General features: G+C 44.9%; 1 protein-coding gene across 8 annotated transcripts in view; it reads left to right on the top strand.

Moving 5' to 3' along the window:
* The window catches only part of meis2a (Meis homeobox 2a), a 64,522-nt gene that overhangs the window by 39,766 nt on the left and 449 nt on the right, over window positions 1-24,307 (top strand). For 3 of the 8 annotated variants that reach the window (XM_085931361.1, XM_085931358.1, XM_085931359.1), the window contains exons 9-13: window positions 5,365-5,441; window positions 18,505-18,563; window positions 19,729-19,839; window positions 20,272-20,371; window positions 23,096-23,245. In XM_085931361.1, coding sequence (XP_085787487.1) covers window positions 5,365-5,441; window positions 18,505-18,563; window positions 19,729-19,839; window positions 20,272-20,330 — 306 coding nt within the window. In that variant the 3' untranslated portion in view covers window positions 20,331-20,371; window positions 23,096-23,245. Of the gene's footprint in view, window positions 1-5,364; window positions 5,442-18,504; window positions 18,564-19,728; window positions 19,840-20,095; window positions 20,105-20,271; window positions 20,372-23,095 lie in introns of all 8 variants that reach the window. The other 5 variants (XM_085931360.1, XM_085931362.1, XM_085931363.1 and 2 more) reach the window with 4 other exon arrangements.

Raw genomic sequence — 24,307 nt, 5'->3', positions numbered from 1 at the left:
GAGTGATTGCTATTTAGCCTCGCCGAGCTCGCAACAATCACGGGGGGCTCCTTTCGTCCTCTAAGCCCCTCCCCCTCTACTCAGCCGGTTTACCGCAGCAACTCTGACCGAGCAGTGCGGGGCAAACAGGCGTCCTGGCGCCGCTCCAGAGAGTGACGGCTCCGCTGCCAAGCTAGCAGGCGGATAGTCAGACACGCAAGCCTTCTTCTCTTTTTCGCCTCAGGCCGCACCGTTCGACCTTGTGTTTGCAATCATCACCATTTTTTACTGTCAAAAGGGCAATCCACTGCCAGCCCCCCCCCCCCTCCCCCTCCCTCCTCGCACGGGAGGCGGTATGTTCTGAACGTGCAGGCGGAGGGACGAGGGCGGGGTTGTAGATATCAGTGGTTGGCATGTTGTGGTGGCGGTTTGCAAGCTGGCATTGGGTTAGAACTTTTTATAAGCGTGGGCGGTTGTTTAGGTGCTAATAAGCCACAGAGTCACGTGAGAATTTGGTAGGAAAAGGCCGTTCATGGAGTGCGCTCAAACTGGGCTACTTTCCAGCAACTTTCAGTTTGACTTGATTCATATTGTGAAAAACACCAAAATTGCCTTGCTGACTTTCACGAGACAACAAAAAGTAAAAGAATGAACAGAAAATTGGACAGACTCAAAATGTTCTATTTTGATTCAAAATGATTCCTTACTGTTTGATTCTTTCGAACAATAATATCGCGGAAATTGTCAATTTGAGCTGTTTTCTCTAATATATGACCGAGACATCTATCAAAAATTGAAAAGTCACACAAGCTAGTAAACAATCATGATTGATTCTGGAAAAACATTTCTTGTCATATCTTTTTGATCCCCGCGTAACATCGATATGCAGTCTTTGTCATTTGTCACCGCCACCAATTGAAAGGAGTTCATATTTAAAATGTGCCAATCTCCCCCCTCCCCACCCAACTGTCGCATGCAGATTTCATATTAAAATGTCATTCTTTATATTTGATTGCTTTGCTTTTCTGACAGCGAATAATCCCATCAAGCCGCAGTCACTTTGATTAAAAACAAATACGATTCCAATCAGCGCGAGGGATATTGCTCTTTAACGACACCTGAAGCTCACAACAAAAGCCGTCATTCGTTTGCCTTTTGGATATTGAAATCAGCGTTTTTAAAGAAAGAAAGAAAGAAAGAAAGAAAGAAAGAAAGAAAGAAAGAAAGAAAGAAAGAAAGAAAGAAAGAAAGAAAGAAAGAAAGAAAGAAAGAAAGAAAGAAAGAAAGAAAGAGATGAAGGCTAGTTAAATGTCAAAATAAATCCTCTATTCGTATCGCAAATGTACCAAAAAGTCCAAACAAACCGTCAGGACAACACAAGGTCCTCTTGTTGAGGTCATAAAACTGCACCTATATTTCACAGCGGTCATTAGTGGCCAATCCTTTGTGTCGTCGTGGCGACGGGGTAAACAGCCAATACCCGGCCTATTTCCTGGGAGTCATTAGCGTGGAATAGGTTTTCGCAAAGCCATACCGCAACCTTGTGACCGCCGTCTATAACTCATGTCACATGCTGATGATGTCATTCATCAATCGGAAGGGTCCACTGTGGCCGGAGGGAGGGGGTCGACATCATCAAGCAGGGCCGAATGAAATGTGGCATAATGATCCAACTGAGGATGTTTACGGCACAGGAAGAGGTCCCTGAAAAAATAACCACATATTGAATCACAATTTAAAAGGGGGGGGAACACGTTTAGATAATTTTTCAAAATTCTTCAGCCTGAGTAATTGTGTGCAAAAATGTGTGTGTGTGTCATAATGTGTTTGTGTGCATGTCTTTAGATGCTCACGTCAGCATGGTGGCCTTAACTTAATTAACGGAGCGCTTTCGATCCGAGCTGACAAATTGAAGTTTCTCGTCTCAGCCGCTAATTATTTATTAGACTGCGGTCAGGCCGCTTTTAAGGCTATTGGTCAACGCTAGCTCGGCGGGGCGGGGGTATCGATAGTGTCTTCCTGTGTGTTTGTATTCTGTCCATTAAATAATCATGTCCTCTTGTCTCAGGAGAATACAGCATAAGATCGTCAGAGCTTAGGCTGCAACACGTTTAATACAATTCATTATCGCCCTTCTCGTGTCACATGGTGTTTGTGTTTACACGATGATTTCATTCCGTGTATGGGGCGTAGCCAAATGTCACATTGTATCAGCTTGTTCTCTCTTAGGGTGCAGGGTCATTAACCTGTCAAATAACCATGTGTTTTGTTTTCCTGAATGTATACAGCAGACATTAGGAGATGAAAAAAATCATAAAAATGAGGGTGTGTATATATATATATAAAAATCCAATAAACTTCATATTATTATTTTTTATTAATTATAATATTATACATTATATATTTACATTTATTCATTACTATGATCATAATTAATAGTAATAATAATACGATAAAATCTGTTTATTGCACCCAAAAACATTACATAACAAATGATAAACTTTAAAAAAAAAAAAAATGGACCAACCCAACTTTATTACCATCATTGGCGTAATCTGGTGTCATAACTGTGATTCCCGCCCATTTCTATCGCGACACGATTAACGTGAGGAGGTTACTCTGAGGTCTAAACTAAACAGTCGTTCTCCCATTTCACGGCTGCTGCCCCCTCATAACCAGCGGGCCCACCGTGGCGACTTGCTTCTCAAGTCCATCTGTTTGTGGGTGAAAACGCGTCAGTGTGTGCGTGTGACTTGTGTGAGCCTCAAAATCTGCCACAACATAAAGTATGGGTGGCCTGCAGTCACAATCGTAAAAAGGGACGTGTTGGAGGCTTGGTGAGTGTGGCTTTCAGGGTTTTGGGGGATACAGAAGGCGGTAAGAAAGCAATCGGGGTGTTATGGGAGTGTTGGGGACTGCATGAAGAACTTCACTTATAGGCATTGAAATTGCGTTACACCATCTGCGCCACAACTTAGACCTACTTTTAACTGGTCCAAAAATATGTCTACTCTCTGAAATCAAATTGGATGGATGATGCGCTGTGAAAGCTGCAGAAGCTTTAATGCAATGTAAATGAGCCACTCCCCTTTCTAATCTCTGTTGCGCCTTCATGTCATCCTCACTATTTGTCTGTGCACGCGAGTGTGTGTGCATGCAAAAGGAGGGCGTGATTTTGACCGAGGTCAACGTGAATGTGAAAAGAAGTAGCGTTTGAAGCGAGTGGGGACAGGACAGACATTACATGTTGCTGCACGCATGTGCTCATACACCTCTTAACTTTTGTTGGCAAGCCTTCGTCATTGTTTATTTACAGTCGGCCATTTTGTATGACGAGCTAGCCCCTGTGGCTAAATATAGCATTTAAGGCATAACTGCTCTGCCGTGTTTATGTAATCTAGCCTTACTTATATTAAATATTATTATCACAAACATTATTTACGTATTTTAGAGCTTGACTTTTTCTTTATTTTTTAAAATTTCCCTACAAATTCCAAATGGGAACATGTTAAACTCAAACACCCACCAATGCACGATGAGGTGTTAAAGTGGCATATCTGTGTCATGTTTTTACTCATATGCTTGTGCCTGCACACACACACACACACACACACACACACACACACACACACACACACACACACTCGTATACACACCAAGTCAATGAAGTCTCTCTGTCTGTCAAGCCAAAGAACTGTCAACGCCTAGCAATTAAAAAGTGTATTTTGCATTACGTTGCCGATAATTTGACATATCAGCAAGGACGACACGTAAGATTAATCCCTCCGTGCAGACAGGAGTCATTATTTGTCCAATCCGTTGAGGCTTCTCTGTTAATTGAGCGCATTCTTCAAAGCTGGTTTTATGTTTTAATTAAATAAGAGTGAACTTCAACAAGCAACACTGTGAAGAGGTTTGATAGGTAACAGGGTCGAGTAAAAACGACTAAGCTTGTTCATCACTCCAGAACTAAATCTGTTCATTAAACTTTTAACGATTTAGTGATTAAATTTAAACGATTTTAATTTGTGACTGGTTCAAGCAAAAAATACAGCCAAAAACTGCTATAAAAATTTTGTGCGGTGGCAGATTACGATTTCTCTCTGATGGCAGCCAAATTGCAAAAATTAATGAACAGATTTTTTTGGAGTAGTATGTCATAGCCGTCTTACATTTTTGGTATGGTTGCAGTTATCTCATTCTTCTATTATTTAATCAGAAAAATAATCAATCCAAAAATACAATTGAGTTCATTTAGCTGGTATTTGTGTGTTAATCTGCTTTTTGTATGGCCGAGCAGGGGAAAGAAGCTAGAGGGGCGGAAAAAAAAAGTCGAGCAAGACATCTAGGTGTTTGCTTTGAAGGCGAAGAATGTTAATGGACCTTGAAACCACCTGAAAATCGAGGAGGATTTAAGTGTCATCTTTTAAAAGGAATTCTTGTGTGTGCTGACTTGCAGGTGTCAGTTCCACGAATATTTCTGCGCGGCGTGCGTGCGCGCGCAAACAATGTCTCATTTGTGTCGTTTGCGTGCGCCCGCCTCCTAATCTGGCCTTTAAAGACATCTGTCAGTGGCAATCATCGTTGTTTTGTCATGCTTGGTAGCCGAGCAGCCCGAGGCCCGCCGCTCATTCGTCGGCCCGCGTTGCCTCCGTCGGCGTCACGGGACGGCGGCCTCGGGTGTAAACGTCTCGACTGCAATATGCTTGATAGAATGAAAGTATCCGCACAATGAAAATGGATTTGTTTAGTGTCACGTTCAAGAGCTTATGAAAGGAAAAGCAAATTCCTTTTTGGTTACAACATCTTGTCATGCTTTTCTTTTCATTCTTTGTTGCTAGGCAACATGATGCTAAACTTGTAGAGCCACTAATAACGCCATTAAATTATTATGCTGAGTCAAAGTAAGAATTATTTCCTCCATTCCACCGTTACGTAATTTTGAATATTGAGAAATGGGTCAGAGGTGTATCCTTAAGATTTTTGTCCAAATTCAAATAATTTGATTTTACTTGTGCTGTGCATTGAATTTTACATTGGGCTTGACTTTGTACATTCATGTCGAGGCTATACATTGTGCATGGCTGGGAGTAAAGTTGGGGGAATTCAAGGTTTGGACAAACTTGTTTGGCCAGCTCTGTCAGGTTAAGCTCAATCGTATGCATGTTTGCGTCGATGGGTGGGTAAACACATGCTCGCCGACCGTGTCTATACCGCACGGTGGGAGCGGCAGGGTTGGGTGGAGGTCACCGAGAAGGTGCAGTGCAATACAGGCAACATGGGAAAAAAATGTCAAAAGCAACTGACAAACCGCAAGGAATTTAACGCTGTTGCGTGCCTGTCTATATTTATGAAGCTAATGAGTATGTTTGTTGTCTCCCACAGCACCCGTACCCGTCTGAAGAGCAAAAGAAGCAGCTAGCCCAAGACACGGGCCTCACCATCTTACAAGTTAACAACTGGTAAGTCCACATTTTAATTTCTCATTCTTCTCATGCATAGGTGGAGAATCTGCACCCTATATACGCACAAGTAATAAAACCTGATCAATGCAAGCTATGGAAAAAATGTTGCTCAAGTGGTGCTATTAATAGATGGCCTCGTTATATTCTCTGGCAATTTAGTCAGCTGAGCTATGGTGACTTTTTGTGTGAGGCTAGCAGCTAAGCTAATGAGGTGTACTGGTGTATTGCTTTTTGCTTTTAGTTCATCATAGTAAAGCTAATGAAGCTAACTAAATGGTGACAGTGCTTGTATTGATCAATTGCAGTTTTTGGAATGATTGTGAAGGTGACTAGAAGGTCAACATTAAAGGGACAGTGTTGCTTTTGAATACTGTTGATCTGAATGAAGCTATGCGCCTGTTTGTGGTCACTTCAGTACATCATGAACACCTTTAAGATCCATAGTGGGCTTTTGTTATCTTTTTTATCCAATATTCTATCAATACATCACAAATATGAGATCTACTTAATATATGTAATATAAACTAGCAAACTTCACCACAATGCAAATTTGCATTTAAATAGATCTTAAAAGAACCCCAATGGGGGGGGGAAACGTATCCCACCTCTTTCCTAAAATGTAAAAACCGCCTATGTGCATCATTTCCTAGCAAGCACATTACACACACACACACACACATGTGCAGGCTTTGTAATATTATTATGTGTTAGCAATTGGGATGTTCCAGTTATCGCTTAAGTCAGAGTCTCTTTGTGTATCAACACATGTATTGACTGCAATCTATTTAAGGGAGATCTTAAGCTACCCCTGCAGCCCCCACACCCACAAGCCCCCCTCCCCCCCCCCCATCACCCCCTTTTGCCCGCCCTTGCCATCCCAAAAAGCCATACCAAGCTCCGCCACCGGTGCCCCCACACAAAAAGCGCCAGCCGCCCCCTCCCCGGTCGGTACACGGCGGGATTAAGGTGGCGGTGGCCGGGCCAGTGAGGCCTTTGTAGACGGCTTAGCACATAACTGGGGGTGGTGGATTAAATAAAATGATCACAGAAGCAAAGAAATGATACAGGAATTACTTATCAAAATACTAGCCCCGGTTTTATCTGCAGCTTAATTTGGTTTCGAACATTCTCAGGGTGATGTTCAGATTAATTGAAGTGACAGGCTCCTTTCAGCGTGCCGGGAAGGTATTTGCACGGATTTCAGGTCTTACACAAACTTAATTATATGGAACCCCATTTTATCATTCTAATTCTGTGTAGCGGGAGGTTCTATTTACAAATGACAAGTCTGTGCCTTTTATTCGCAGCTTTCCTTAATATATTTATCAAAGCGGGGTTCATTTACAAAGTGCTCTATCTGCCGGGTACAGGCGGGCCCACATTAACGAAGCTTTTAGGTTTATCAGGCACGCGGGCCGACGAGCCACCCGAGGGTCAATTGATTTTTTTTTTTCTCGCTTTTTTGCTTCTCTGATTCATTTTTTTCTCTTCGTCTCATTTTTCTTGGATCACAATGAGAAACATGCCTGCAGAATTAGCCTGGTTTGTCAGCCTTATCTATCACACCTCCCCCCAACCCAACCTCCCTCCCATTCCTCCCTCCCTCACCCTTCCGCTTTATTCTCCTTCCGAGCCGAGCTACTTAAATTGGCCACGGGAACCGCCGTTATCAGACTTTAATGCACCCTACAGTGTGGATAGCATTTCAATTACACCGGTAAGCAAAGATTAGCCGCCTGTTTTCATGGCTTGCGCCAGCCATCTTCCGAAACCGTCGCCACGTGCGCCTCACCTACGGGAGCAGAAAATTGAGTCGCCTCGCCTGTGTCATGGTGATTAATACAGCGGGAATGGGCAAAGCAGACAGCGATAGACTTTGGAAAATGGTGCGTTTTTCCTTAAGAGTGGTCCTGCTGCTGTGTTTGTTTGACTAAATTTCCAATAATGTGGGAAAATATTTTCAAATATATATATTTTATTCTCTCCGACTATTGGAATTTTTTTACACAACATTACATATATGAAAAAGCTCAATCTAACGCTGAGGCTAGTAAAAACACAACTAAAACAAAGCATTTAAAAATTAATAAAATTAGGTAACTCTGCTCTAAAACTAACTAAAACTCGCTGAAGTTAAAAAACAACAACAAAACATAAAAGTCATTTTGTCAAAAAAGTCAAACACACAAATGCAGTGGTAGCCTGAAAAATAGCAACGTTAGCATTGTTAGCATTGAAACCAACAATAGTGGACCGCAGTGCAATATTGAAAAAGATCACAGATGCTCTTTTGATTTTTAAGGAAGAACTGTTTTATATTCCGAACATTCCGTTGCTGTCAAATAACGTTTTATTTGCCCTTCTTTGGTTTCTCTTTCCATGCCGAGATATCCCGCCCAGCAAATGACGCAGCGTCGCTGTTCGAAATTCTTGTTAAAAATAAAAGCTCTTCAAATTCCTGGCTAGGCTTTCACATTGTTTGGTTTGCCTTTGATGCACAGCCGCTGCCAACCTGACGAGCTAAAGACAGATAGAGACCAAAAAGATAGACGACGGTGGCGGTTTGGGGGGCTGTATGACCGCCGTCTTGGGTTTCCAATGCTTCCCCCCATGGGGGAAAAGGATGTGCTGAATTGGGGCTTTGTCCTCCGCCACAATTGCGGTCGGGCGGCGGCACAAAGCTGCCCTGTTTCTATCCCGTCAAACCGTCCTCCCTTTTCTACCTGCTGCTCACCTGCACCCATCCAAATAAACCGCTTGAAACCCTTTCGTCCGGCTAATATTGTCACTATCTCCAGTTTGCATCATTAGCTAACACATCCGGCTACCACTAATAAAGAAAACAGGAAAAGGTTAAAGTCCACAATTCTGCTGCTGCTTGCTTATGCTTTTAATGCTAGCTGATGTTTGCATAGTTCGCCCTTAGTTACCTCTGCCATGGAGATTTGTGAAAATTTCATTTGTTGCCTGGTTTTATTACATTTTTTTTTCATATTTTATTTTTGTTATTTTATTATTATTTTATTTCTCATTGCTGCCTGTTTTATTTTTTCTTCATATTTTATTTTTATTATTGTATTATTATTTAATTTTGTAGTATTTATATTATATATATTATATTTATAGATATATAGTTTTATTATATTATATAATTATTTAAAACAAATTATGACACATATTTGACATATCCATATTTTATCATTTTGGATTGTCGGGCCTTGGCAGAGGTCTGGCACAAATTGGAAAACAACCAGGCGAAGCTTCTCCCATCTCCCGTGGCTTCAGCGGGCCCTCATTTGAAGCTAAATGGGGCCTGACCAAATCCTCGGCATAGGAGCCAGCACGACACCTCGCCTTTATTTACCGGCGCGATGACGCGGCCATGGCATGAACACACACATGAGATGACGGCGGGAGAAAGGCGGCGAAAAGAAAGGCAGGAAATGCTCCGCTCATTATTCCCTCGTCTTTGCAGCCACTTCTTGGCATATATGATGACGGACTGCTGTGCCAATGGAGCACTAATAACAATAAAGAGGGCACTAAGCCACACTCTATTTTTATTCCTCTGGCTCGTCTCTACAGCCCAGGGGGGAATAGACAGACACACACACACACGCACACACGACAAAGAGAGAGAGAAGCACTAATTAGCGGCAGAAAGGAATACAATGAGTGAGTTATTAAGACACAGGGGCGGCTCTCGGCCAACCTTTGCCCCGTGTCGCAGCGCAGGTCACATGATAAGGGAAGGATATCCGCCAGACGACGGCGCCAGACGGCCTGTGACCATCGATGATGTGAAATAGCTTAAATATCTGCGGCCGTTCGCACCACCGAGGGCAAAGTACACTGATTATTGTTATTGTGTATTATTATTGCGACTCTCGTAGTTGATTCCAGCTTAGAGACACCGGGGGTGAAATTGAAGGTCAACGTTCAATTCCAGTGGTTGTTTGCTGTGTGAACATCCAAGAAAAAAAATCACAACAAAGCCAACGTGTTCCTCTCACTTTGCTGCGTTTTTTCCAACTTGACGTCTCCGGCCAGGAAGCAATGTTGGACCGCTGACTTTTATATTTGGTTTTTATGATCCGTTCAGTTTTGGCGGGCAACGAGAAGTCATATTTTCCAATTGCATCGTTAAATGGCGAGCTGATCATTTTTCCCAAATTCTTTGAAGATGTTGAAGCCTCCTGAGCATTCCTCAACATCCTACTTTTTCCCCGTTTTCATTCGTCTTTACTTTGACCCAGATGGAAATGTCGGCGCCTTTTCTTGGCTGCAACCTGGGACTTGAGTTGGTGGCCATGTTGCACCCCTGGCTTTCTAAATATAGTGTCGGAGTGTGTGCGATTGGCGTAGAGCGATGCGAGAGGCTGTGGGGGGGGGGGGGTCTGGAGTCTGCGGCGTTGCCAACACAGGCATCGCGATTCCTCTCATTTAGGGAGCGCTAATTGGCAGTTAATTAGCCGAATTGACTCTGTTGTCAGATCCCAAGTGTCAACCACCCCGTCCCTCCCCCAACCCAACCACCTACCCGCTAAATTCATTTGATCCGGCTGTTTCCTCCATGCGCAAATAATAATCGCATCCGGAATAGGGTGGCAAAACGATAATTTCCGCTATTGGCGGATTGCGACGTGAGCGAACGTTTATTTGGATTGAGTTGAGCAGTTGATGCCGTTCTTATTTCAATTGGTGGCTATTAATTAGTTCATGCTAATGTGCGCTATTGATTTCAATGTGTAGCCACTCCCACTTTATCGGATGGATGGATGGATGGATGGATGGATGGATGGATGGATGGATGGATGGATGGATGGATGGATGGATGGATGGATGGATGCGTTAGTCTGGAGTAGCTGCAACTGAAAGAAGGCAAAGCATTAGAAAGAGAAGGGAAGCAACGGGTGGGGGTGAGGGAAGCGAGCTTTCTTTGTACTTCCCAGCACCTTTTGACTTCTTTGTACCTCACCAGCTTGGTTTTATCGGCGGGGTCGTTTAATAACAAGAGCTGGCGCGTTTGAAATAAAGTCGAGCCGCGTTTTGCGCGTGGGCGAGACTCCTTATTTCTTTTTGTTTTTTAATTCTTAGACGGATAATTTCTGTAGAAGTGGGGCGGAGAGGTCGACAAGTGTGGGAGAGAGAAAAGTAGGTTAATTTATTTCATTTGCAGAAAGAGAGGTGTTAAAAGGTGGAGGCAAGGAAAAGTCACAGTGGGTGGGGCTGACCACCGTTTATGCCACACTGGAATTTTGTGAAGATGTTGTAAACATTCGCAGTGACGTTATTCTTCAACAGCCCTTAATCGTGAGGAAGTGAAAGTGTACGATGATGTTTTTCTCTCCTTTATGAACACACGGGCAGGCATCGTAATCCTTCCCCAATCCTCCCCGTACCCCGAGGCCATCTGTGAGCAGAATAGCAATTTTATGACTTTGTCATTAAAGCAATTTCACAGCCGTATTGTTTGTTAATGAGGCCGCTGCAAACGAGGGGAGATGTCACTCAATGGCTGCTTCAGCCTTCGTCATTTTCTTTTGTTGCTTAAAGTCCAACTCGGCCCCCTCCCCCAGCCACCTCCTGCAGGCCCACCTCATAAAAGGGCAAACTGCTAAAAGATCAAATTCAAAGTCTTTCTAGTTGAGTCTCGTGTTCAGGAACTTCCGTTTGCCTTTGGCTCTCGTTGGGACAGTCAGGACAGGATTTCTTCAAGCAAGCTTGAGGGCACTGGTGGAGCTCGGATTTGTTTCCCTGGGGAGGGTTAAGGATATTTCCGGGGGTCCACAAAATAACAAAAAAAAATGTCAGAAAGCGCTGGTAAAGATTCATTATATGCTTACTAAAATCCAAATACCCCAAAGTCAATTTTCTGATCCAAGCATCTTATTTTGTTGGGGGGGGGGGGGGGGCAGTGCCCTTGCAGCCTCCCTTCCAGCTTTGCCAGTGCTTGAGAGTGGCATTTACAAACGGCATTTTCAAACTATCTAAAGCCCACTAATGGAATGTTTCCTTACTAAGTTACATCGCCAACTAGTGGCCTGGCATGCGAATTACAGCATCACTTTTATATGTGCAGTTTACAACTGACTGGAAATATTCTGATGGAGTAGATTTGTAACAATCAGTTTTATCTGTTGAATGAGATAGCCATGGGAATTGCGTGTCAGCCACTGGTAAATGCACGTGTGTGTGTGGAAGGTTGAGGGTGTGGGGGACTGAAAGGGATAAAGGTGACCAGGTGTAACAGAATGGCCTTGAGGGTGTGTGTGTGTGCATGTGTGTGCGCATGTGGACAGGATCTTGCCGCTCAGGCTGAGCTCTTTAAACTCTGTGAACCTCAAGCAGGTATGTTCTCTTTGTTGAGGCATGCTCCTTGTTTTTGCCTTCGCCTCGCTGCTGCTTCACATTTTGCATTCCATCCTAAAGCCCCCTCTTTTTATATATATATATACCGTGAAAAAAAGATTTAAAACGTCAAAACAAGAGTCAAACTTTTTTTTCAAGATAAGTAATTGAGATTGTGATCAGCGTACATGTTTGTAAACATGGAGTTGCTGTTAAGGTGTGAAAAGAAGCTCACCGCTATAAAAACAAATAAAAACAACTGTGCACCTTGATGTTGATTCCCCTCTAGTCGGCGGAGAGTCACAATAGTTGGGGGAAATTTGTGTTAAATACCATAATATAAGAGATAAGTGCAAAATTAAAATTTACATGAAAATAATTTTGCCATAAAGAGGAAAAAAATGACTGTAGGTGCAATGGCCACCTGTCCCAATACTTTTGTCCATGTCAAAATGTAAACTCTATACACTGCTCCACAAATGAGGTCATTGGTGTTTCATCCCACTTGACTTTTGTGTAGTGACACTTGAGCGTAGGTTGTGTTGTTGTTTTTTTTTGGCAGATACGTATTTGTTTGGCTTTTATTATTGCCAGTGTCACATCAGAAACGAGGACCACAGGGGATGGAAAAGAGGTGGTTTTGTGATCTGCAGCTCTGGGGGTCCGCCATTCACGTCAGTGTCCCTGTGGCCAGTTCCAGCACCACAAACAGCCGCTATTTATAACTCCCCACTGCCTGCCTTCATAGCCCTGCTTGTGTGTGTGTGCTTCTGAATATATGTCAAAGCAATTATGTGCAATTGAAGCTCTTATTAATTTTTCAAAAGCGGGGGAACACAGCGGGGGCCGGACGGTCGCTACTACTATGCGGCATCATGGAAACTTCCAGGGTGGAAAAACCCGTTCACACGCCACTGACACAATTATGAAGAAATAGGTGAGGGGGGAGGAGAAGGGGGGAGGGGGAAGCATACTGTACTCCCTTGTGTTATGTGTTACATCCCGCAGTGTAGGTGTCGCTTAAAAACTTGGCATTCTCACAGTGAAAAATTTGTAAAAATTAAAAAAGGGTCAAAATAAAAAAGTCCAAATACATGATATAGGTATTTAATTTCATGAATGAGTGTAAAATTACTGTACATAAGTAAAACAATTAACTTGATCAGAAAAATATCCAAATATTAGGCCAATGAGACTGCAAAAATAATTGAAATATTTTAAGAAAAACATATTAGTATAGAAAATACGATCTTAATATTATGCAAAAAAAAAAAGTGGTTTTACACAAATAAAAATATCTACTTTTTATGTAGAAGTATTAAATATCTAATAAAATGATAGGACATTTTCTAAAAAATTAATTATAACTTTACAACAAAAGGTACCGCCATACCTCATAATCACAAATCTTTAGTGCCGGTACTTCTGAAGCAGCTATTGAAGACGTTTCAAGTTTTTGCCGTAATACCGTTTCAGTATCGCTATTGAGGTATTTAAAAATGTTCTTTTCCTCCATTACATGACATTAAATTCCAGGCCCGTAAAATAGAAGAAAAGCGGCGTCTGATCCCGAGCAAAAAGCAAGTCGATCGTCCTTATTTCCCCGCCGCGTCTGCACGGCACTCAATTTGGGTGGAAATATCACGCCTCTATCATGTCATTATCGGCTCCCTCTGCTAATCCACAAAGCCGCCCTGTTTGATATATAACAAAAAAAAAGAGGGGGGGGGGAGAAGGGGTGTCGGGTCACAGAGTCGCACAATCTCGCACTCGATTACCAGGCACTCGACGCAGGGAGAGAAGAATGAAAGGCAGCGGCAGAAGAATCAGACAAAGACGAGGAGGAGGAGGAAATTGAAGATGCAGACTGAGAAATCAAAGTTGTTTGATAGCACTGAGAGGTGAAAGGAGGCTACAGTAGCGAAGCCTCCTTAAGGAGCGCTACAAGCACCAATCGGGGGGTTGAAGTGGTTGGCTAATGATGTCCCTCAGTGGGTCAGACTGGTTTGGGGTTTCTGGCAAGCTTTTTTTTTTTAAATAGGAAATTACAGAGAAGAACAGTAAGGGGAAATTGTTTGGGGAGGAGATAGTTTTAAGAGGTAGACCCTCCTTGTTGAAAGGTGTCGGGTCGGCCATGTTGGCTTTGCTACAATAGGCCGCCTTTCATACAGGTGTGTTGATGCCTCAGGGATGCTTGGACTAGGCGCTCCTTCCTTTTCTTTTCACCTTGTCTGCAAAGAAGAAATCTGCTAAAGAGCAACACGGAGGGACATGTCAAATGACAAGTGCCGCATTTGTCACTGTGGCCAGAAATGACAGATTAAAATCACATGCTGACCTCAGTTTAGCCTGTTTTTGTGCCTTAGCTGTGGATGCTCATCTACTTTTTGAGCATCTCGTTCTGACCGTTCTGATAATTTGACAAACATAGTGAATACAGATTTCCGTCAGATCATTACAATGTGAAGTGGACCTTGACTTTTACATTGAAGCCGTCAGCAGAAAAGCTTTGCGGCTGTCAGAAAAGTGCACGGCGAGAGAGCAAAGCGTGCCGCAGTGCTATTGATTTATTTTAATTAGCTACTCGTTAAATCCTGCCAGTTTGCACCGCAAATACGTTTAATTCTTTGTGTGATCCCCGCCTCTCCACCCCAATTTCACAACTCCCCAGTTTTATTTTGGGGCGGGGGGTCATGCACGGCCGAAGGGATGCGAGTCGCAAAGCGGTGCTGCGGGGGTTCCACAAAAGGCCAATAAGCGCAGTAATAAAAAGGGGGGAAAAAACAGGTCAGTGAAAGTCCATGGAGGAGAGGTGAAACAGTCCCTCTTTTGAGAGGCGCACAAAAGAGTATGGAAGGAGGGAGAGAAAGAGCGAGGAGAGGTATGTAAACACAGCAGTTGCCCCAAAAGCGGGCCCTCACCCTCAACTTCCCTCTAAAAAAAAAAAAAAATTGCAGCAGCCTTCTCGCTCTGCTCCACATCTGTCGCAAATCAAACACGGCGGCGGTGAGGTCATGTTCAGCCTGCCTTCAAGCCCGACAAAAGGTGGGAGCGCAAAAACATCCCGATCTCAATTCCCCCTGCGGCCATTTGTCACATTTGCGGCGATACCGTTTGATGAATCAGCTGATAGCGTTAAGTCGGGCCTGACGGCGCTGATTCAATCAGCGTTGTTGTCATTACAGCAGATCGGCGGTGGATGTTCAGAAGGCTGAGACCGCCCCGCTGCAGGCCCGCTCTGTAATGACTGTTTGCTTACACAAAAAAAAATCCGACATTATTTTTCTACTGAGGTGTAAAAATCGTTTAAAAAAAATCCCAGCCAGTGTATCCAATCAGAAACCTCCATTATATCTTCTCACACAAACCTTTTGTTTTTGTGTGCTTCACTTGTCGCCATGGTAACCAGGAGGCGGCGGTCTGTCGGAGGGGCAACCCGAGGACCTCCCTCCATCTTTTATCAATCGCCAGTCGAGCCAATTGAGCTTATCGAGGTCGGCGCTGATAACGCTGTTAATGGTGTGTGCTTAGATGGACGCCGCTCCTCAATCCTCCACGGGGGGACTTGCGACTCCGGGTTTGACCCGCGGCTCGGACCACGGCGACCGTCAATTCCCTCTTTAGGGCTGTCCTGTGCCGTACATTGTGGACCACAGCAGTGTGTCCTCAGCTCAGCCAGAACCAAAAGTCCGCCTTTTATTATCTACATCTGGCGGTGGAGCTTATTATTGCCTGCCTCTGCTCAGTGTTAGAGCACACACACACACACACACACACATGAACACGCACACACACAGCATGGGAACTCCATGCTGTCTTCAAACAAATAATTAAAGGCAAGGTTAGGGGGTCATGTGGAGGTCATTCCTCGGGATACGCGGCAGAATGTGTACATTCTCCCCGGGAAAGAGCCAACTAGTGTGTGCAAACTGGGGTGGGGGGTGGCTTTAGCAGGTCCACTGTTGTTCAATGTGGACTTCTCCTATGGTAGCCAGTGTTTGAATATATGTCGGAATGCTATGGTAATTTTTCATTAGCATGTAGGATGCAAAATTGGAACTTTGGCGCATTTATGGTTTTCCGATTCTAACAAAATGTATATTTAAACCATTGTCGCCCCCAGCATTAAACCCATGCACATTTTCAGAACACATATACAAAAGTGGCCTCCGAGTGCTAACTATCCTTTCACACTTACGTGGGAATATGTACGCACGCGTCCGCTGTGCGTGTCAGCGCATTCTTTACAGTCTACGCAGCCACCGTTTGGGCTTACAGTAGCGACGTACCCTTAAAAGGCACGACGGCGAGGACATACTGTACACGTTCGTGCGTCCACGTGCCGAGACGGACAACAATCGGTGGTTTACGAGCGCTCGGGAGCTGCGCGGGGGAAATAACAGTCAGGCTATGAATGATGGAGCCAGGACAGCGGGAGTCCACTTGACACGAGGTCTCGGCCAGGCTGGATCAACACGGCGTCCCTCGGCTGCTAATATCGGCTCACGCTCGAGGGGGGGGCGGCCTGTTAAGTAGCCGGGCCGACACACAATGTTGTCTTACACTGCGTGTGTGCCAGATGACTTTTTTTTCGATACAATCGTCGAAAACTGACTTTGGAAAAAAAAATACTTGTATATTGAGCAGCCGGCCCTTTTTTGTGGTGTGATGCAACACAAATGTACGGAGAAGACATTGTTTCACGTATCTCCACATCTCAGCGGGTCACAATGCTCTCGTTTCTGGTTAAGTGACTCCAAGCCACACCTGCTAACTGGCTCCTGTTGTCAGCATTCCTTCGCTGAGAAATCATCATGCCAAAGCGGCCCTCTCCCTGGAGCCCGGCCCAGCCGGAGAAACGTGAGAGGGAGGGAGCCAGAGCGAGAAAGAGACGGCTTGCGGGAAAGCCGGCCAATCAGGAGTGAGGTCACTAGTTTGACGACTTTGTCGAAGAAGAAAAGAGAGCGAGTGGCGGAGCGAGCCAGAAATGAGAGAAATGCTCGACATGACAAACAAAAGCTGCTGCAAGAGTACCATTCGAGTACAGGCACTTTTTTTTTCTTCCTAAGACTTATTATTGGTTGCATACAAATGTTTTGACAGCTCTCCAACAAGAGACACAAGGCCAAGTCAAATTCTTGGCAGTTATTTGTATAACATGCAAATTAATTTTTTCAAAAGGAGAGTTTTTTAGGGTAAAGGTTTGTTTTTCTTTTAGAAATGTTCTATAATAATTTTTCTATAATTTTTTATTCTTCTTTATTTTTATTTTGTTTACCTCTCGCTGTCCATGTGAGCTTGTAGCCGGGCAGATTAGAAGCGTTTAAAGTTCATCGGGGAAGGTGAAGGCAGGTATCAGGACTTCACGGGGGATTAGGAGTCCAAATTGGTTCCAGCTCTGCCTTTGCCGCTAATGACCACCTCTTGAGCCGTTCCGTACGTTACACTCGTGATTTGAAACCACCTTTTCGCTTTAATATTAACCACATGGTCGTATACCTGCAGCACATTTTTTTTATGGATGTGGATGAGAGGATGCAAACCCCCCCCAAAAAATCTGAGCTCCAGTGGTCAGCTCGCGGCCCCCAGAAGAGTTAAAAGGTCACCCCCGGCTGGCAGTCACCTCTCTGTGAACCGATTTTTTTTTTTTTTAGTGGCACTGCGATTATTTGCTACTAAGGCCAGTGATAAAACTTCAGACGGCCTAATTGATGGGCTCGCTGACATCACTATACCACGTGTGAGTGGCCCATGCCTGGTCCTCATTTCTGGACAGCTGGAAATGGGGGGGGGGGGGTGCTCCCTCTCCCAAATGGGATCGTGTGTTAATGTTTTGCGAAAGACTGCGTTGTTAAACTTTTTCCACCACGTACCACCTCAAAAACTCCTTTGGAGAAAATAAATGGGAAAGGTTGGATTGTACAGGTGTATGAAGATAGGGGGCGCCACCTCTACCTGGATGGTAACGGGCAGGCGTGGATGGTTTGATTAATTAAAAAAAAATTCTCAGCCAAGGCAGACCTCAGTTTTCCAGCTATGAGGTTACAGGTGCTTTTTTGTGTCACCCCGGCCACCCCATTAAAAACATTCTAGCTACGCCCCTGATAAAAAGCTTGGCTTAAAAAAAATCACTAAAAATAACAATATACTTGTGACCATCCTAAAACTCCAAGTGTTGCTCATTTCTGGACAGCTGGAGGCGGCCCTGCCCGACGCGTCCCGAGTTGGGGGTCCCTGAAAAGGGGGAAGGAAGGCCTGAAAGGAAGCATGTGTATCCTCAGTGTTTCTTCATTAAAGCTTCCTTTCCCATTCCAATGAGGGGCATCCCCACACGGGGGAAGACGAGCCGCAGTGAAGTTGGCGTGTGCGGGGGCCAAAGTGTCTGCGAGGGGAAATAAAAAAAGGAGAAAGGGATGTGCCACCGCCAAACCCCCCCCTCCACCCCTAACCCCCTCCCGGCCTGCGCCCGAGCAGCAGCTAATACTTGAGGAATGTCTCCCCGGCGCCCGTGGCAACCCGACGTAATCAAAAGCTTTATTAAACGAGGGGGGAATAGATCATAAGGAACATTAAACGTGTCCCTCGCTTGGTTCCCAAGTCGCCACACAATCGGCCTTTTGTTTGTTGTTGTATTTGTGTGTGTGTGTGGCCGGCGTGAATGTCGGCCTGATTTAACGTCTGTTTCTTCTTCTTCTTCTGTCTCTGCCAGGTTCATTAATGCCAGGAGAAGAATAGTACAGCCCATGATTGACCAGTCGAATCGAGCAGGTAAAAAAACAACAACAACAAAAGAATGGATACAGTAGCGCTCTTCTTCTCCACCTCTTCTCCCCCCTACCTTCCCCTTCTCCCCCCTCCCCAAAGCCCCCCCTGGTGTGAAGATGTCCTTTCCAAAAATCCCACTCGCATGCACACTGTTGCCCAGTTTCTCTTCAGGGGGAAAGAGGGGGGGGGGCACCTTACCTCAAGTTACCCCCGCCGACCATCTTCTCAATGTGCACAGTTTAATTGGAGATATCCTATTGGAAGTGCCCAAAGAACTCTCAATTGTCCCTCGGTTGATTGCTGATTTTTTTAATCTTGCTTTTGTGCTACGTTTGTGTCTAAGCCCAAATTGGCACAAGTGGATCAATGTTTTTATTCTTAAGAATGAGAAACAAGTTCAACAGGGGAACCTTGTTTTTTTCATCACCACATTAGAAATAGAATAAGGAAAAAGTTACCAGTAAAAATTGGATAGGGCTGCAACTAAAAATGACTGACAATCGTGCTTTATTTTGTCGATGAATCGGCAAATCAGAAACGATTGTTTTTCAATCGCAAATAGTGAATATTTCACTGATAGATTAATTGCTTAAATATGATAATGAACACCTTTTTATTGGACGATTAGGAACATAAATAGCCATTTGTGTTATTTGTCGCGTTCCCTTTAATTCCCATATGGAATATTTCTTCGCCTACATCCAGTCTACCCCAATTAAAGATCTCTTTAATGAATTAGCATGACTAACGACTCCGCCGCTAATCCCTGCCGGTTGCAGATGATCCGAGATAATTCACTTAGGTGCACTTGGGCTAATAAAAGACGAGAGCAATGCAGGATCTGAGTCATGTTGTGAGGGAAGTAAGGCCTCATTGTATGCTTTCGTTGCCCTCCAACAACAATGTATGAGCATGTCATAACGTAGCACGATAGCGGTGCATGTGTGTGTGTGTGTGTGTGTGTGTGTGTAAGTATGTGTGTGTGCCACGCGTCACTCACCGCAGTGCACAAACATAAGCACAATGTCTTACAGTATGTTTGGGCTGGAAGCTGAGACAATTGCTGATTGTCTGGTGTCTTTTCTCTTCTTCTTCCTCCTCCTCCTCCTCTTCCCCCGATCCACCTCCTCCCTGTTTTTTCTCATGCCCGCGTGTTGACTACAATCAGGTTTTCTTCTTGATCCTTCAGTGAGCCAAGGAGCAGCGTACAGTCCCGAGGGCCAGCCCATGGGCAGCTTCGTGCTGGACGGGCAGCAGCACATGGGGATCCGGCCGGGCGGTGAGTCTTCTCTTAACTCCGCCCCCAACGACATCTTCGCTCTCTTCGTGGTCACCTGTGCTCCTGCCATAATCCAGCATGGCATCTGCTGGGCTAACTGCTAACACACGCTGCGCTGGCACACTCTTAACCCTTTTTTCGGAACGTCTAGTTTTGTTTCTTTTTCCGCCTGTCAAATAATATTATTCAAATCTTTATTACTTAGGTTGAAGTTTGCAGAGGCTTGTAAAGTCTTAAGTAGGATAACTTTACGCAGGCTTGCAAAGTTAACACTAGTTTATTTAAGTTAGCAACGTTAGCACTAGGTTAGGTAGTCAAGTTGGCATGCAAAGTCGGCAATCTTCTCTCCTCTTCATTCTTTCATCTGGTGCTAACATGTCGTGTCTCGGACTCCAGCTGACTCTCCTCTGGCATTTTCTCTTCTTTTTCCAGGGCCTATGAGTGGAATGGGGATGAATATGGGCATGGATGGGCAATGGCACTACATGTAACCTCCATCTTGTAAAGCAAAAACGCAAAGAAAAAGGGGGAAGTAAGTACTGGGCCCTTTCTCTTTTTTATCATTCATTTTCTTTCCCAGCTTGGGGCCCGTTTCTCCGTCGGACCTCCCGGGGGCTTTTTAAAGGATGCTTTTAGCGCGATGGGAGGCAGGCAAGGAGAGTAGTTAAAGATGAATTAACTTGGGAAAAAGGAGGCTCGGCCCGTCCCAGGACAGAGAGGGACGGGACTTGTGGCGCCAGACAACGAGAAGAGGACAGTGGAAGGAACCGAGCATTTATTTATCTCTCCCGCCTCCCAAATGGATGAGGATGCAAATGTCGGACATTTAGGGAAAAAATAACATCTCCTGGGGAATGGGCTGACAAGGGGTTGTGTGTGTGTGGGGGGGGGGGGGAATTAAGCAGGCTCCAGTGAAGCGATAAAGAAGAGAAGTGAAACTGTCCTCAGAGTGACATAAATCTGTCCAGGGAAGGATTGATGTCCAAATTATCTTATATGCAAAGATGGGAACGTCGCAGTACATTACGCCCCCCCACCCGGGATGAGAAATACGGGCCTGGACGGGGGGTGGCAGGGGCCCATCCTTCACGGGGGATTGTTTTGAGCCGAGATGTGTTTTGATTATTCTTCACTGGATGGTGACAACTTAAGGATCAGGAAAGGAGGTGGGGGGTGGTCTGGTTTGGGCCGGGCCACCATTGAGACATTGAGATAAATTTATGAGCCTACGTATATAGCTGTTGGCATCGTGGCTAAAAGACACACACACAACCTTTATGGAGACATAGTTTACATTTGAAAACTCTTGTGACGTATCATTAATGTCACAAATTGTATTTATAGCCAACCCCCCGCTAACGGATCGGGACCCACCCCTGCCGTGATTAGCTAAAATCCGAAAGGAAATGGCACCCACCCAAAAACGTTTTGCAACAAGATAGTAGCTGTTTTCAATTAGACTGAGCATATAACTAGAGGTGTCAAAATTAACTGATTCATCTATTATTCAATTAATTGACAACTATTACGATCTACTATTACAATCGAAATCGAATCGTTTAATCGGTACCGTACAATTGCTATGTATTTTTCTTACATAACCAGTGGGAAAGGTGCTTTTCGGATGGATTTATGAGTGTGTAGACACACACACACACTCACACACACACACACACACACACACACACACACGCATAGACTAATGCATCTCAATGGGGTCAGTTGATTAAGGTGGCCATCCGGGTCCTGGCTCACCACCGCCACACAAAACCGCTGCTGTGCTGACATTTGAAAAATCGAGACATATCACACTCCAAAGAGTGTCCGGGGAGGAGGCGCGGGGGGGTCTTCCGAGGATGTTTTATCTTAACACCTAAGCTGTGCGCTGTCCAATGAGCCACAATATAATAGCACTTAGCTTGATTAAAAGAAGCCTTTATATGCAAATGGCCCGACTGGGTTTTTTGCGACGGGTCAAAGACGCCATTCCGCCGACAGAGATCATTTCACCCCTCCGGTCTTTTACCTCGTCTCTTTCTCTCTTCTGTTTTGTCTCTCACTCATCTGCTCGAGGCGGCGATGCACGTGGAGGGGGTGGGTGGGGGGGGTGTCCGTAAGCAATGTTCCCTAAAACAGCCGCACAGCGACAACATTTGCTCAGGTTGGCTAATTCTTAATACGGGGCCGTATAATTTTGAGACTATTTAATTACGCCGGGGCACTTTTATACGCTTCATGACCAATTACATTAATAGCTTAATGCAGAGGAATATTATTCTCTCTTGATTTGATTACGGCGCCGCACAATATGCTACGGCCAGCTACTTAATTACGGCCGGTTGTTGAGCGCGACCGCGAGCGCTGTGCCGTAACGAGGAGGCCCGTGCTTCCGGTATCGTCCGCGCGTAACACTCTTGCTAATAACGAAGTGGGCCGTGTGTGTGTGGGGGGGGGGGGGTCGGGTTCTACTTAACACGATGACTGCAGCTTCTTGCAGTTTACAGTGTCAAAAAACATCTGCTGGGCCTTTTAACAGAAGCCGCTCCAGGTTATATGGGGGCCATAGGAGGCACCTCGTGCCCATGTATAGTCTCTTCCAATCCCCCCCCATCCCTTCGCCTTGAATGATTTATATATTTTATGACCCCGGTAGTGAGGTTTTAAGAGAGCTGTGCTCACAAATATGTGCATTTGCAATGATGTGACATGCAGCGGCAAGGTATTGGAAAATGGGCCAAGCTCTCAGCCAATGAGACCGGTCATTAATTCTCTCCCCCCACCACCCGCTACCGGCCCACCTTTCCTGGGCGCTGTGTCCTCCTCTTCCCCTCACAAGGGCCCTCCAGTGTCATTTCTTAATTGCAGTGTACTAAGGTGCAGGAATGCAGCGAGCGAGCATGCTTAGTGACCTTGCGCCGACCTCTCCCCTCCTATTACATCTTCTAATCCCCCAGGGGTTCACATTACAAAGTGGGCCGGCCCCGAAAACCCAGACCCGGACCCAGAACCAGGCCCCCTGGCTCCAGCAGTAGCTGCCTACCCCCCCCCCCCCTCCCGACCTCTACCAACATGTACACGGAATTCGTGTCGCTCTGTTTACAACATACAAGAGTGTGAAAAATGAATTGAACCTGAGACCTTCCATTTTATTATAAAATGGACCAAGACCCAAGGTTTTAAAAGTGATGATGTGGTTAAAAAAAAAAACAAAACCAAGATCCAAATGAATGCTGACATGTTGTGGTCTCCTCGCCAGGTCTGCCAGGCGTGCCGGCCGACTACGTACCTCAGAGCGGTCCTATGGGCGTGAGCATGGCCCCGGCCCCTTACAGAACCCCCCGTCAGATGACCTACCCCGGCCAGCTGCGTCATGTACCCCCTCCTCTTCACTCGTACCCCCACCACCACCACCATGCCGCCATGCTGATGCACGGAGGAGCCTCCTCGTCCTCGTCCCACCCGGGGATGTCCGCCCAGAGACCCCTTTTGCTCACGCCCATGGACCCCGCCACTGCAGGAGCGGGCCTGGACATCCACGCCTGACAGTCGCCGGAAGGGAAACTTTTTTTTGGGGGGGGGTGTGACTGCCGAGGCCACTTTTGAATTCAAGAAAGAGAAAAAACAAGCAGCGGCGCCGTTTTTTTTTTTAGACTTATTTTTCAAGAGTAACAATCGAAAAAGCCTTCGGAGCAGAACTGAAGAATTCCAGACTGTGACAACCATGACTCTTTTTTTTCCAACGTTTGTTACATTTTCACCCAAGCGGAGGACCAAGCTGACTTTGTAAAGTCTTGGGCTTTAAAAAAAACAAACAAAAAAACAACTCAAAACACTCTTTTCATGTGGCGCTTCTTAAAAAATAAAAAATAAAGATCCCTCACTCTGGAAGACTTTAAAAAAGGAAACAACTCCAAGAGTTATAACTACTGTAGTATAATTGAAAAATATATAGTTAAATAAGTTAAAACTTCTTTTGGATCACGTTTTTATTATATTTTTTAGGTTTTTTTTTTTTTTTTTAGGATTTAACCCTTTTTGGAGGACTTGCAGCACAGCACTATGACAAAGAAGAAGATGGAACATCTCAAAAGGCTTCAATAGGGGCCACCGGGTCCTAAATTACTCCCCCCCCCCCCCCCCTCAAGGCATAATAGGAAAAGGCTGCTAGAGGACACCCTTGAAGATTTGTCATGCCTTTTTTTTTTTTTTTTAAACTCTAAAGGCTCTTGAATGAATGTTTTTAAATGAAAAAAAAACATTGTTTAAAATTGCCCAAGCACTGGATTGTGTTGGTTTTTATACTTTTTTTTTTTTTTTCTACTTCGGGACTCTCATCCTTAAAGAGCCAAGTGAAGGAAGAAGCTCCACGGCGTGTGTGTGTTGGGGGGGGGGGGCAAAAACACACACACACAAGGACACACATGTTGATTGTGCAGCACTGGAGACAAGCTATGGATGCACCAAAAAA

The sequence above is a fragment of the Syngnathus leptorhynchus genome, chromosome 15 (assembly GCF_054491065.1).
Source record: "Syngnathus leptorhynchus isolate UIUO chromosome 15, UIUO_Slep, whole genome shotgun sequence".
Taxonomy (NCBI): Eukaryota; Metazoa; Chordata; class Actinopteri; order Syngnathiformes; family Syngnathidae; genus Syngnathus; species Syngnathus leptorhynchus.
The sequence above is the reverse complement of the archived record's forward strand: the minus strand, read 5'-3'. Positions and strand labels throughout refer to the sequence as shown.